General features: G+C 44.1%; 1 protein-coding gene across 8 annotated transcripts in view; it reads right to left on the reverse strand.

Moving 5' to 3' along the window:
• DGKI (diacylglycerol kinase iota) overlaps window positions 1-14,774 on the reverse strand; it is a 152,509-nt gene that overhangs the window by 41,736 nt on the left and 95,999 nt on the right. For 5 of the 8 annotated variants that reach the window (XM_069966999.1, XM_069966991.1, XM_069966983.1 and 2 more), the window contains exons 17-23: window positions 14,266-14,328; window positions 11,106-11,179; window positions 10,890-11,001; window positions 9,710-9,909; window positions 7,855-7,917; window positions 5,166-5,266; window positions 1,047-1,126 (exon numbers count right to left, since the gene is read on the reverse strand). In XM_069966999.1, the coding sequence (XP_069823100.1) occupies window positions 1,047-1,126; window positions 5,166-5,266; window positions 7,855-7,917; window positions 9,710-9,909; window positions 10,890-11,001; window positions 11,106-11,179; window positions 14,266-14,328 (693 nt within the window). The remainder of the gene's footprint in view (window positions 1-1,046; window positions 1,127-5,165; window positions 5,267-7,854; window positions 7,918-9,709; window positions 9,910-10,889; window positions 11,002-11,105; window positions 11,180-14,265; window positions 14,329-14,774) is intronic. The other 3 variants (XM_069967037.1, XM_069967016.1, XM_069967009.1) reach the window with 1 other exon arrangement.

Below are 14,774 nucleotides of genomic sequence, written 5' to 3' on the forward strand. Positions count from 1 at the left end.
CAGCAACGGAAGGAAGACCATTATAGAGCAATACTGAGCAGTGTAAGCTGTGAACACAGCAATGTTGTGAGATCTAACAAAAGAGCTTTCAAGGGGTTTTCTGGTCAGAATAAAGTGATTACAGTGAAATGGATTTGGGCCCCATTCACTATGTTGTGCGGACCATGAATAGCTGATCAACAGGGCCGCTAGGTGGCAGCACCCCAGCGATAAGTGACTGATCACCTATTCTGTGGATAGCTAATCTATAGGTTTTGTCTGAAAGCCCCTTTAAGCAGTTTCTCTGTTTCTGCCTCTGCACCTTCCTCACTCCGCTATTTTTTGAGGTGAATTGTAAGTTTAGGATGGGGAGCAGAAAAGCAGAGAAAAAAATATTTTTGTCTGATAAGATACATGTTAGTGACTGTTTAAAAGAACACTCTTGGGGAAAAAAACTGTATTGTGCCGAGTCCGAGTCCTTATGGTGGAGGAGCATGACACAGGGTATGATGAGTTTAAGATGGGAAGCAGAAAAGTAGAGAAAAATACCTTTTTGTCTGATAAGATATACTTTAGGAATTTCTATATTATAAGTATTGTTATAGTCACTTGTATTTTTTATTTATGCAAAGTGTGTTGAAAAGTTTGTGACTATTTAATGGAACATAAACTGTCATGTGCAAAGTCCATGGCTTATGGTGGAGGAGCATTACAGTGTATAATTTTCACAAATCCCTTGAAGGATATAAAAAAAAAAAACTAATATATTAAGTGTTGATTTTTTTTTTCTGCTAGGCCATATCAAACAAGTTTCCATAGTGGTGTATTGTCATGTGACCACAATGTATTACTGGTGTTGTAGGACAAAGGGGACAGTCCACTGACTATATGGCTATGGGTGTAACCTTGTAACCTCCCTCAAGGCCAATGGGGGTTGATATCCACTGGCTACTGTAACATATGTTGTACTATGGAACTATAGGGATCCTGTCTATGGCTGTAGGGACCCCATATGGTGCCATACAGACTCTATACACTCTCACACCTTGATTCGCTCCCGGTCTTACCTCTTGAAGGCGGTCGATATACATCCGGCAGGTCTCCAGGTCACAGTCTCCTCGTACTACTATAATCCCTAGAGGAATGGCTGCAGGAGAGGACAGAAGACAACACGTAACATTAGTAGACAACATATAGATTCCTTACAGTTTCCAATATCTCTGCTTGCTGTCTCCGACTGGAAACATTCATGGCTGCCATCCTGAGGTGGAATCCGCGTCTCGCTCGTGTATAGAGACACGAGGAGAGATTTATCAAACATGGTGTAAAGTGAAACTGGCTCAGTCGCTCCCAGCAACCAATCAGATTCCACCTTTCATTGCTCACAGACTCTTTGGAAAATGAAAGGTGGAATCTGATTGGTTGCTAGGGGCAACTGAGCCCGTTTCACTTTACACCATGTTTGATAAATCTCCCCCATGATGTATGTAAGTTATGTCTAACAATGCTGCGGCTTCTCATTCTAGTCGCTGCTGTTTTTAATCTTGTCCTCGCCGTACGGTCCAGCGATCTCGTAGCCTTGGATTTAATCTCCCGCGCCGCCTGCCATCTCCTCCTCATTGTTATCGGCAGGCCCAGAGATGAGGGTCCTAATTGCTTTAATTACGACTGAAACGCGCTGGCCGGGTATGGAGACATCTCAGACGCGGTTAGAGTGTGGATGAGTCAGAAGGAGGAGGAGGAGGATGGAGGGAGACATGATGTATAGGCTGATTAAAGGGCATTCCAATAACACAGAGACCACATCACCGGCCCCTGGGCTATCCTCCCTCATCAGCATTGTATTTATCAGATTCTTACATATATCTGTGTCTGGGGAAGCAGAGTGACAACCACAGCGGGCACTGTATTATACTCCAGAGCTGCACTCACTATTCTGCTTGTGAGGTCACTGTGTACATACATTACGTTACTGATCCTGAGTTACATCCTGTATCATACTCCAGAGCTGCACTCACTATTCTGCTGGTGGGGTCACTGTGTACATACATTACATTACTGATCCTGAGTTACATCCTGTATTATACTCCAGAGCTGCACTCACTATTCTGCTTGTGAGGTCACTGTGTACATACATTACGTTACTGATCCTGAGTTACAACCTGTATCATACTCCAGAGCTGCACTCACTATTCTGCTGGTGGGGTCACTGTGTACATACATCACATTACTGATCCTGAGTTACATCCTGTATTATACCCCAGAGCTGCGCTCACTATTCTGCTGGTGGGGTCACTGTGTACATACATTACTGATCCTGTACTGATCCTGAGTTGCATCCTGTATTATACCCCAGAGCTGCACTCACTATTCTGCTGGTGGGGTCACTGTGTACATACATTATATTACTGATCCTGTACTGATCCTGAGTTACATCCTGCATTATACTCCAGAGCTGCACTCACTATTCTGCTGCTGGGGTCACTGTGTACATACATTAGATTACTTATCCTGTACTGATCCTGAGTTACATCCTGTATTATACCCCAGAGCTGCACTCACTATACTGCTGGTGGGGTCACTGTGTACATACATTACATTACTGATCCTGAGTTACATCCTGTATTATACTCCAGAGCTGCACTCACTATTCTGCTGGTGTGGTCACTGTGTACATACATTACATTACTGATCCTGAGTTACATCCTGTATTATACTCCAGAGCTGCACTCACTATTCTGTTGGTGGGGTCACTGTGTACATACATTACTGATCCTGAGTTCCATCCTGTATTATACTCCAGATCTGCGCTCACTATACTGCTGGTGGGGTCACTGTGTACATACATTACATTACTGATCCTGTACTGATCCTGAGTTACCTCCTGTATTATACTCCAGAGCTGTGCTCACTATTCTGCTGGTGGGGGTCACTGTGTACATACATTACATTACTGATCCTGAGTTACATCCTGTATTATACTCCAGAGCTGCACTCACTATTCTGCTGGTGGGGTCACAGTACATGGACTTCCCCTTTAAGCATCCTCTGCTAAATAATACACCACAGACTCCACTCCACCAGTCAGTGTTACTCCCCAGTATTTTTGCTGTTAATCAGGATCTGCGGTCCCGGCTGGTGTCTGTGCGTCTCGGTAACAGGTAGACGGCTGTGCGTGTAATGGCGGCCGCAGTCCCGCGGCACGGCTGCTGCACCGCTGCTTGTACCTCTCCAGTCACTATGAATAATGAGTATTGGGATGAACACGACTCTATTAAAAGTGTTATCAGCTGCCGTGATTAATGACTCCGACCGCCACCCATAGAGGGACCTGATTACGTGGCGAGCACTGGCGGCATGCGGCGATGGTGGTGCCCCGGCCGGGCCTGGTACATGCTACAAAGCAATTAGGTTGTGTATAGCTGCAGGGGGGAGTGGAGGGGGAGCAGGGGGCGAGGAGTAAGATCCCTTTCCTAAGGGTTTTATTATGTGTTCGGATCAGCGTGCTCTGCATACTGCAGGCTGCTCTGCATACATTACTGGATGGGGCCAGTGTAAAGCTTAATAGTTGCGGAATAAAAATCAAAATCTCTGCTTGCCGTCAGCAAATGGGACACGGCGATCACGACTATGATTCCTGCTCTTATGCAACAAAATCCATCATTGTTACCAAAGTGGGCATACGTGTCCTCACTTATATCAGTCTTAATAGTTGCAGTTGTGTGTGTATACGTGTGAATATTGATGAGGATGGTGATTCAGATCCACAAATCCACACACTGTTATCTTAATAGTTGCAGTCATATGTGTGTATACATGTGAACACTGGATTTGTGGATCTAAATCACCATCCAACATCAGTGTTCACACATCTGCACATATGACTGCAACTATTAAGATAACAGTGTATGGATTTGTGGATCTGAATCACCATCCAACATCAGTGTTCACACATCTGCACATATGACTGCAACTATTAAGATAACAGTGTATGGATTTGTGGATCTGAATCACCTTCCTCATCAGTGTCCACTAATCTGTACGTATGACTGCAACTATTAAATAACAGTGTGTGGATTTGTGGATCTAAATCACCATCCTCTTCACACTGTTATCTTAATAGTTGCAGTCATATGTGCCGATGTGTGGACACTGATGAGGATGGTGATTCAGATCCACAAATCAACACACTATTATCTTAATAGTTGCAGTCATATGTGTGTATACATGTGAACACTGATGTGGATGGTGATTTATAGCCACAATTGTCCAAGTGATAAAACATCCTAATCTTGATAGTTGCAGTTATGTTTGTATATGTGTGAACAGTTATGTAAATTGGGATTCATTACCATGAGCTGGTTTTTGTCTTCACTCACATCAGTCTTTGTTAGTTGCAGTTACGTGTGAGAACATTGATGCATATAGTGAATCAGATAGATGGTTACAGTACATGTATGTATGTGAACACTGATGCGGGTGGTGATGTAGAATCCAGGAATGTCCAAACGACAACGTTATCTTAACAGTTGCAGATATTTGTGCATATGTGTGAACATTTATGCGGATGGTGATTTAGGTCCACAAATGTCCAAACGGCAGCACGCCTTTATCTTAATAGTTGCAGCTATATGTGTGAAGACTTATGTACTTCATTACCATGAATAAGTTTTTGGCCATGTTCACATGGCGTGAGACACCGGCTGTTCCGTGACCCAGCAGGGTCAGGTCAGAGAAGATCATCCCAGCCAGTGCTGCAGTACCGGCCGGATGATCTGTACAGCCGATGAATTCGGATGCGGGCGCATCCATGCACGCCCGCATCCGAATTCCCTGCTGCACACAATGGAGCGAGCAGGTGCATAATGACGGTTGTTATTAAGAAAAACACGGCCATCATATTCACGTGGTGTGAACCTAGCCTATGTGGGAACACTGATGTGGACAGTGAATCCGAGCAGCAAAATGTCCACATGACAACACTTCTTGCTTTTCTTCAAGCAGTCTTACATTGGTATCAGGTATCTTGGCTCTCATCAGTCTTCATAGTCGCGGTTGTCTGTGTAACCTGCGTCCAGCCTCTTGTACTCACTACTCTGTGCTGGACAGTGGCGGATTATCAGATCCCGGAGTAAAGGAATTTCCCTGTATGTATCTAATGTACATAGGAATATAGTGACACTCACAGGCTTCCCGTAGTTTGTCCTTGTCGAAGTGCAGCCCCTCGTACACCTGCAGGCGGATCCGGTTGACTCGGATACGTAGCCGGTCTGGCATGGAGTGCGGGCTGAGGAGAGAGGAAGCCGGACCTGATTTAATGGGTTCTGGTCCCCAAAAGAATGTTCATATATTTTATCAAAGAGAGAAAATATTATGCGTTAAAGCCATAGGGCTACTAGGCGGCCAATGAGAAGAGGCACTGTGCTCAGGACACCGCGAGGGAGGAAACAGTCAGTGACTATTGTCAAGATCTCTGCTTGCTGTCAGTGAATTGAGCCATGCCACACACCGGTCATGTGAACTAACAAACCGTCAGTTCCTAACACCATCTGAAAGATCTCTGCTCTCCGTCAGGGAATAGAGTCCTTTTTGCTTATCTATATCTATCTATCTATCTATATATAGTGGTCCAGAAGTAGGTGGACAGTATGTGTAACTGATTTATTAAAAATGGGGGGAGATTTATCAAACATGGTGTAAAGTGAAACTGGCCCAGTTGCCCCTAGCAACCAATCAGATTCCACTTTTCATTCCTCACAGACTCTTTGGAAAATGAAAGGTGGAATCTGATTGGTTGCTAGGGGCAACAGAGCCTGTTTCACTTTACACCATGTCTGATAAATCTCCCCCTTCATAACCCTATTACACACACTGTCCACCTACTTTTGGATCACCCTGTATATATATAATTTATTTTTTATTTAATTTTTTTTTGGTGTTCCTATGTTACTCCTCCTGGAAATGTAAGAATGAACTGTGAACCTACTATTCCCATTGTCAGGGAGGTGTTTCTGAACATGGTTCGACATCTGGCTGACCATTTATATCTCCCACCTCTGGATGTGTATAAAAAAGTAATAACTATGAGTAACAACATAGGGACGTCGCTTCATGTGATCTGTGCTGTCCCTCTGTTATTCCTTCTGGAAGTCCGGTGATAATTATTAAAGTATTGTATTGCCCCCAAACGTTATACAAATCACCAATATACACTTATTACGGGAAATGCATATAAAGGGCTTTTTCCCTGCACTTACTACTGCATCAAGGCTTCACTTCCTGGATAACATGGTGATGTCACTTCCTGGATAACATGGTGATGTCACTTCCTGGGTAACATGGTGATGTCACTTCCTGGGTAACATGGTGATGTCACTTCCTGGGTAACATGGTGATGTCACTTCCTGGGTAACATGGCGATGTCACTTCCTGGATAACATGGCGATGTCACTTCCTGGATAACATGGCGATGTCCCTTCCTGGATAACATGGTGATGTCCCTTCCTGGATAACATGGTGATGTCACTTCCTGGATAAATGGTGATGTCACTTTCTGGATAACATGGCAATGTCACTTTCTGGATAAAATGGTGATGTCACTTCCTGGGTAACGTGGTGATGTCACGACCCGACTCCCAGAGCTGTGCGGGCTGTGGCTGCTGGAGAGGATGATAGCAGGGGATGCTCAGTGTCCCTCCAGTGCCCTGTGTCCCTCAGTGTCCCTCTGCCATCATCCTCTCCTCCAGCCACAGTCCGCACAGCTCTGGGAGTAGGGTTGTGACATCACCATATTATCCAGGAAGTGACATCACCATGTTAATCCAGGAAGTGACATCACCATGTTATCCAGGAAGTGACATCACCATGTTATCCAGGAAGTGAAGCCTTGATGCAGTAGTAAGTGCAGGGAAAAAAGCCCTTTATAAGCATTTCCCATAATAAGTGTATATTGGGGATTTGTGTAACTTTTGGGGGGGGGCAATACAATACTGTAATAACAAATTTTGCAGGACTTCTCCTTTAAGGATAGTGGGAATATACCACTGTCAAGGCAGCATTTATTTTCTCTACATAGTTTGAAATCAATTGGATACACTTCCAGGAGGAATATCTGAGGGACATGGCATTGAGAAAATGTATTCCTGATTTATTTGATGCAGGAACTGACAAGTGGGAGTGACCATTCTCATTGTCAATGGGGCATTTTCCTACTCAGTCTGACATTGATTGGACACATTTCCAGGAGGAATAACAGAGGGACATAGTACCAAAAACATATAACCCTGAATTATTTATTATAGAAGGCAGAAATGACATCTGGGAGCTCCATTCTCATTTCCCTACTCAGTCTGTCATTGATTGGACACATTTCCAGGAGGAGTAACAGAGGGACATAGTACTGAGAACATATATACCTGATAATTTGATGCATTCTCATTCCATGTAGTCCTTGGATACATTTCCAGGAGGAATAACAGAGGTACATTGTGTTTGCAACCTCTGAGGTTTTCCATTCACTGGTAGCAAGCAGAGATCTTGTAAAAGTAAAGACTCTTAACCCCAAGTATAGAGGAAACTAGACACAGTGAACGACCCCTTTAAGTTGCGTTGGCGTCACAAACAGGAGACAGAGCAGGGTAATTAGAAAGTAATTGTCTTCTAGACGCGTTTCTGTTGTCGCCTGGCGAGGTGGTGGATGATGATTTGCGTCACACATGTTATACGGGCACAGGGGGGTGATGGACCGTGTGTGTGGGGGGCACCGGCATGATGAGACTGGCACGGGGCGGAAGCAATGATAACAACAAGTGAGTCATAAGAGGAGAGTGGGCGGGGGGTGCCAGTCAGTGACCGGCGGCGGCATGCCATACTTACACGGTGAACGAGTCTGGGGGAGCAGAGACGCGTCGGTGGTCAGCGGTGGGCACTTTATGGACACTGTGGCAGACAGCACAAAGCCAGCACAAAGACAGAGTGCAAGCCAGAGGTGAGAGGGCATGAGAGAGAGACAGAGAGAAACCGAGAGAGACAGACAGACATTAACAGGAAGACAAGGAGAGTGTTACACAACCGATGATGTGAGAACCATGCACCGCTCTACCGGGGACACCGCACACCACGCATGGCCCTTTAAGAGCATCCACTGCCAATGGGACGAGTGGGTGGATGCCGCTACATCCGGGTGCTCATGCATCCTCTCCTTCCATGGCTAGGAATATCGGACACTCAGGATACTGGGAAAGCGGCGATGGGGCCTATATGTACACTCACCCAGCTATCCTAGTATCCTGAATGGCACCACTATTGTATAATAAACAGAAAGATCGGACTCTCGGGATACTGGGAAAGCGGCGATGGAGCCGATATCTATACCCACTCAGCTTTCCTAGTATCCTAAATGGCACCATGTATGTATATCACCATATATAACTGTCTTCACTATTGTAGCATAAATAGGGAGATCAGCCACTCAGGATGCTGGGAAAGCGGTGATAGTGCCCATATCTTTACCCACTCAGCTTTCCTAGTATCCTGAATGGCACCACATAGATGTCATCATACATAACCTGCTTCATTACAGTGGACACTCAGGATAGCAGGAAAGTGGTGATATCTGTACCCACTCAGCTTTTCTAGTATCCTGAATGGCACCACGTATGTATCGCCATACCTAGCTTTCTTGAATATTGTTGAATAAACAGGAAGATTGAACATTCAGGATACAGGGAAAGCAGTGATGGCGCCAATATATACACTCACTCAGCTTTCCTAGTATCCTGAATGGCACCATGTATGTATCACCATATATAACTGTCTTCACTACTGTAGAATAAACAGGAAGATCGGACACTCAGGATACAGGGAAAGCCGCGATGGTGCCTATATCTATACTCACTCAGCTTTCCTAGTATCCTGAATGGCACCACATATTTATCACCATACATTACTTTCTTTACCATAGTTAAATAACCTGGAAGATTTGCCATTCAGGATACTAACAAAGTACTTGTGCTGGTTCTCACTCAGCTTTCCTAGTATCCTGAATGGCATCATGTACCACCATACATAACCTGCTTTAGGACAGTGAACATTTAGGATACTGGGAAAGTGGTGATGGTGCCCATATCTGTACCTACTCAGCTTTCTTAGTATCCTGAATGGCAAATACCTGGACATACCTGGTGTATAACTAGTATGGCAGAGGAGTTCTATATTTCTATGTATGTTTGCCATTCCGGATACTAGGAAAGCTGAGTGAGAACCAGAATGGCTATGTCTAAGGCGCTTCCCCATGGAAATGTCATGATACATATCCTCCTCCACTACAGTTGTATAATAGGCAGTTGTAGCATTCAGGGTACTAGGAAAGCTGAGTGAAGCCTGTTTTTTACTCAGCTTTCCCAGTGTCCTGAATAGGAAGTCCATCCAAAAACGTCATGATCCATCCTCTGCTATAACTAAATACACTTACCAGAAGACGGCCCCCATATGTATGCCCATTCAGCTTTTCTAGTGTCCTGAATGGCAAATCTACATAGTAGTGTCCTGATATATCCTCGTATATACTACTGTATAGAGTCACCATTGAGGATACTAGAACAGTTGAAAGGGTAAAGGTCCGATCACTAAGCTTTTCTAGTGCCCTGACCGGCAAATCTACCTAATAAGGTGATAATACATCCCCCGATTACCATTAGTGACTGTTACCACCGAGGGCGCTGTGACTCACTCATTCAGTAAGGGCATGGACGTTCTCCTCTTGCTCTTCTGTACCATGTTTGCTTGGTTCCTTAAGGATATGCGTATGAGGGATGGGGCGAGGCGGCAGGGTTCACCATCTACCTGCATGGGGATGGCCTTATACGTCAGGAGAGTCACCTCCCGGCACTGGTGAAGACGCTCTCCATGGCCACCGACCTGCAGGGCAGCCTGAAAAACACCATCACCGATCACTGCAACATCGTCCACACATACTGCCCTGTACATAGTCATATGGAGCATGCTGGTATAACCTGGGTATATAGGTATATATGTACAGCTGGTATAACCTGGGGATCTCCTGTATATTATATATATGTACAGCTGGTATAACCTGGGTATATAGGTATATATGTACAGCTGGTATAACCTGGGGATCTCCTGTATATAATTATATATGTACAGCTGGTATAACCTGGGTATATACTGTATATAATTATATATGTACAGCTGGTATAACCTGGGTATATACTGTATATAATTATATATGTACAGCTGGTATAACCTAGGGATCTCCTGTATATAATTATATATGTACAGCTGGTATAACCTGGGTATCTCCTGTATATAATTATATATGTACAGCTGGTATAACCTGGGTATCTCCTGTATATAATTATATATGTACAGCTGGTATAACCTGGGTATATACTGTATATAATTATATATGTACAGCTGGTATAACCTAGGGATCTCCTGTATATAATTATATATGTACAGCTGGTATAACCTGGGGATCTCCTGTATATAATTATATATGTACAGCTGGTATAACCTGGGTATATCCTGTATATAATTATATATGTACAGCTGCTATAACCTGGGGATCTCCTGTATATAATTATATATGTACAGCTGGTATAACCTGGGTATATACTGTATATAATTATATATGTACAGCTGGTATAACCTGGGGATATACTGTATATAATTATATATGTACAGCTGGTATAATCTGGGTATATCCTGTATATAATTATATATGTACAGCTGCTATAACCTGGGGATCTTCTGTATATAATTATAAATGTACAGCTGGTATAACCTGGGTATATACTGTATATAATTATATATGTACAGCTGGTATAACTTGGGTATATACTGTATATAATTATGTATGTACAGCTGGTATACATTATATATCTACTTACCAGTGAGGCCATAGTGAAGCCGATGACCTCTATATAACCATCGTCGTGCCGCTGAGGTTCAAAGTCTCTGTGGTCACCGGGGTTTCCCCAGGGCATTGTGCCAGCACAGTACCTGGCAGCCAGAAGACAGATCGGTCAGTGACTGTAACAGCCTGGACTGTGTATAGTAACAGATCTGCCATTATACCCCTCACCCTATATAAGAGCACAGCTCACCTGGGGATATTTAAGAAGACAATACACTGAAACTTCAGCTCCTGGATCTTGGGAGTGAGGTCCGTTCCATCACACTGTAACATCCCATCAATAGAGTATTACACGTCAATCAATAGATCAATAGACATGAATAGATTATTACACGTTAGACCAATCAGATTTTGTTGGAACAGGAAGTAGCCGGCTGACAGCTATTGTTTCAATGAATCTTAAATAACAATGAAGCAACTTTTCATATAGTTTTAATTACAAATCTCCTACTGTTTTGTGTCTACAGTAACAATGAAGTCCTATGTGTCTCCATGGTAACAGACTACAAACAAATACAGCGTAGTCTGGTCCTGAAATCTTTTTGTCGCTTATGTGTCCCTTACTTTTTGCTGCCCTACTAAATCTAAGGGGCAGATAGAACATCACGATCACACTATGGAGGGTTTGTTTTTGCTCCGTTACCACAAGAATACAGCTCTGCATCGGAGCTGTACACCTAAAACGACAGCTTTCTAATCTAAGTCTATTTTCACTTTTCATTTCATATATTGATTGGAACAATGGCTGCAATGGTGGACTTTCCCTTTAAGTTGGCAAACACTGAGGTCAGCTTCTTATTAGCAAGTAGCAACCAGCAGAATTTTATCCAAATAATATAGCGGTGACCACCTTGTTCTCTCCAAGTCTGTGACTATCTTAGTGTGAGTAATGGGGTATCCTTATTCAACCCCTTCTTGAAATGAAGCTGGTGATCAGCTGATCGTCGCAGGACTTGGCTCTGAAACCTCCAACCTTCCCTGCAGCGGCCACTACAGGAAGAATGAAGTACTACACGGCCGGCTTTCACAGAGTCCCTAATAGAGAAATAATGGGAATGGGCTGCTTATTCACGGTGCATTTACCCACTAAGCCACTATACGTATAGCCCCGAGTCCAGTACTAGTTCTCATTACACTCCGTACGCCGCCTGCACCGCTGATCAGCAAGATTTTCCGTTTTGTCCGCATTTTTCGATTTTCTTTTACTATGTTCTTTGGTAAATGTGATTATCTTGTGTTCGGCTTTTGATTGCTTTTTATTTATTTTTCGTGCTTCTATACACGCGGCCCTGGCGCTGCCCAATAGAGCAGAGAAAATTAGAATATAAAGAGTAAATTGGCATATGTTCTCTCCACGGAGGACGCTGCATTTTCTTAAGCAATAACACGGGAGCAGTAAGATTGTATTATGTGCCGGGAATTAAAGCGGAACTCAACAATAAAAAGATAGTTGTTATACAGATTTGTTATTTACTTCTATTTAAAAATCTCCAGTCTTCCAGTACTTATCAGCTGCTGTATGTCCTGCAGGAAGTGGTGTATTCTTTCCAGTATGACACAGCGCTCTCTGCCGCCACCTCTGTCCATGTCAGGAACTGTCCAGAGCAGGAGAGGTTTTCTATGGGGATTTGCTGCTGCTCTGGACAGTTCCTGACATGGACAGAGGTGGCAGCAGAGAGCACTGTGTCAGACTGGAAAGAATACACCACTTCCTGCAGGACATACAGCAGCTGATAAGTACTGGAAGACTGAAGATTTTTAAAAGGAAGTAAATTACACATCTATATACCTTTCTGGCACCATTTTTTGTTGTTGTTGTAGTTGTTGTTGCTGGAGTACCCCTTTAATCCTGGTAACTGACCATATCTATATTATTATATGCATAGCTAGAGAATGTTTCCTACTGTAGACAGCTATCGCTGCTATCATTTACTGTGACGCTCCATTAAGCGTAATCCTTGTCGCTTACTATTAGCATTCATTGTCAGACACCGACCGTTCCCTGATGAATCTGTAACATTGGACAGGAGAAACGCGTTGGACTAGTTTTTCATTGGCGTCATTAAATTTCTGTTCTGTCGTGTTATGGTTTATGGCCGGAGGTTGATATATATTTGGACGGTGACCTTTTTATAAAAAAATTGCCACCATGGGGCCTTCCAGTGAAGTTTAAGGTGGAGAACCTCCCATGGATGGACCTGAGCTGCTACATGACACATAGCGTGCACATCCATGTATATCCGAGCTTCTACATGGCGAGTCAGCAGAACCAGCTCCCATCCCCCATATCTGCCTGTATTATTAATCAGATGTTTAGGTGGAGAACCTCCCATGGATGGACCCTGTGCTGCCACACTGTAAATAAACCATAACCGGCTCCATCACCCTCACACATCCATGTTCACACTCAGCAGAACCACCTCCCATCCCCCATATCACCCTGCATTATTAATCACATTTTCCCCAATTTACATGGAGAATTTCACATGGATAGAACTGCGCTGCCGCCGTCCGTGTGCATCTAAGCTTATACCAAGCAATGCATTAGTGTTACATCGCCTGCCCCATATCAGCCTGCAGGGCCGGCGTCAGCACAAGGGCCCACAGAGCCTCTGGGGGCCCAGAGAGGAACAGAGGCCCAGCATTGTAACGTTCAGCCTGATCACTGTAGTGCAGGGTGAGCAGCCTGAACATCAGAAGACACAGGAGACGGAGCAGGACCTGCACAGAGAGAGACAAGGGTGAAGGACCTGATCACATGACCTGAAGGTCCTCAACCTTACAGTATGAGGAGCAGCCCGACAGAAAGGAAGAGGGAGAAGACTGAGCTGTAAGTGCTGTGTGTATGTGTCTGAGTGTGTCAGTCAGTGTATGAGTGTGTCAGTGTCTGAGTGTGTCAGTCAGTGTCTGTGTCGGTTAGTCAGTCAGTCAGTGTCTGTGTGTCTGTTTCAGTCGATGTTTGTATCAGTCATTCTGTATATGTGTCAGTCAGTGTCTGAGTGTGTCTGTTTCAGTCGATGTTTGTTTCAGTCATTCAGTGTCTGTGTCAGTCAGTGTCTGAGTGTGTGTTTCAGTCAGTGTCTGTATCAGTGTCAGTGTCTGAGTGTGTCTGTGTAAATAATGTGTGTTTGTGTATATTAGTGGTGTCTCGAGTGATTGCACATAGTGGATGGATGAGGGGCCCGCTGAGGCTCTGTCGCCTGAGGGCCCGCAGAAACCTGTAGCCGGCCCTGCCAGCCTGTATTATTAATGGGATGTTTAGGTGGAGAGCCTGCCATAGATGGACCCTGTGCTGCCACACTGTATGACCGGCTCCACCATAATAACCCAAGTCACATCTCGGCACTCACCACAACTTTCACATGTTTGGATAAATCTCTAGAGCTCCTCTGTAAAAAGTCGGAGAAGGCAGCCTGAAGAGAGAGACAGGACATTAGTAATGGTACTATTACACCAAGCAATTTTCCGACGATTAACGATAAACGATCTTAAACGACCGCTAAGGCAAACGACCCGAAATCGTTCGCCCAAGTACACGAAACAATGATCGTTATTTATGATCGTTCTTGCGGTCGTTTAGTCGTCGCTATTGCGTACGTTTCAGCTGTGAATTTTTATTCCACAGAACGATGTGTGAACAATGAGCGAACAATCAAACGATAAACGATTTCTCGTTGGTCGTTTAATCGTTGCCTGCTATTACACGAAATGATTATTGTTCAAATCCGAACGATTTAACGATTTTTCGAACGATAATCGCTCCGTGTAATACCACCCTAAGGTTGCTGATAGACACCTTCATTAGCATACACGTGTGACCGGCTGAGGTCTGCTATGAACAGTGATAGAGACACTTTAT

This window comes from Dendropsophus ebraccatus, chromosome 1 (assembly GCF_027789765.1).
Source record: "Dendropsophus ebraccatus isolate aDenEbr1 chromosome 1, aDenEbr1.pat, whole genome shotgun sequence".
Taxonomy (NCBI): Eukaryota; Metazoa; Chordata; class Amphibia; order Anura; family Hylidae; genus Dendropsophus; species Dendropsophus ebraccatus.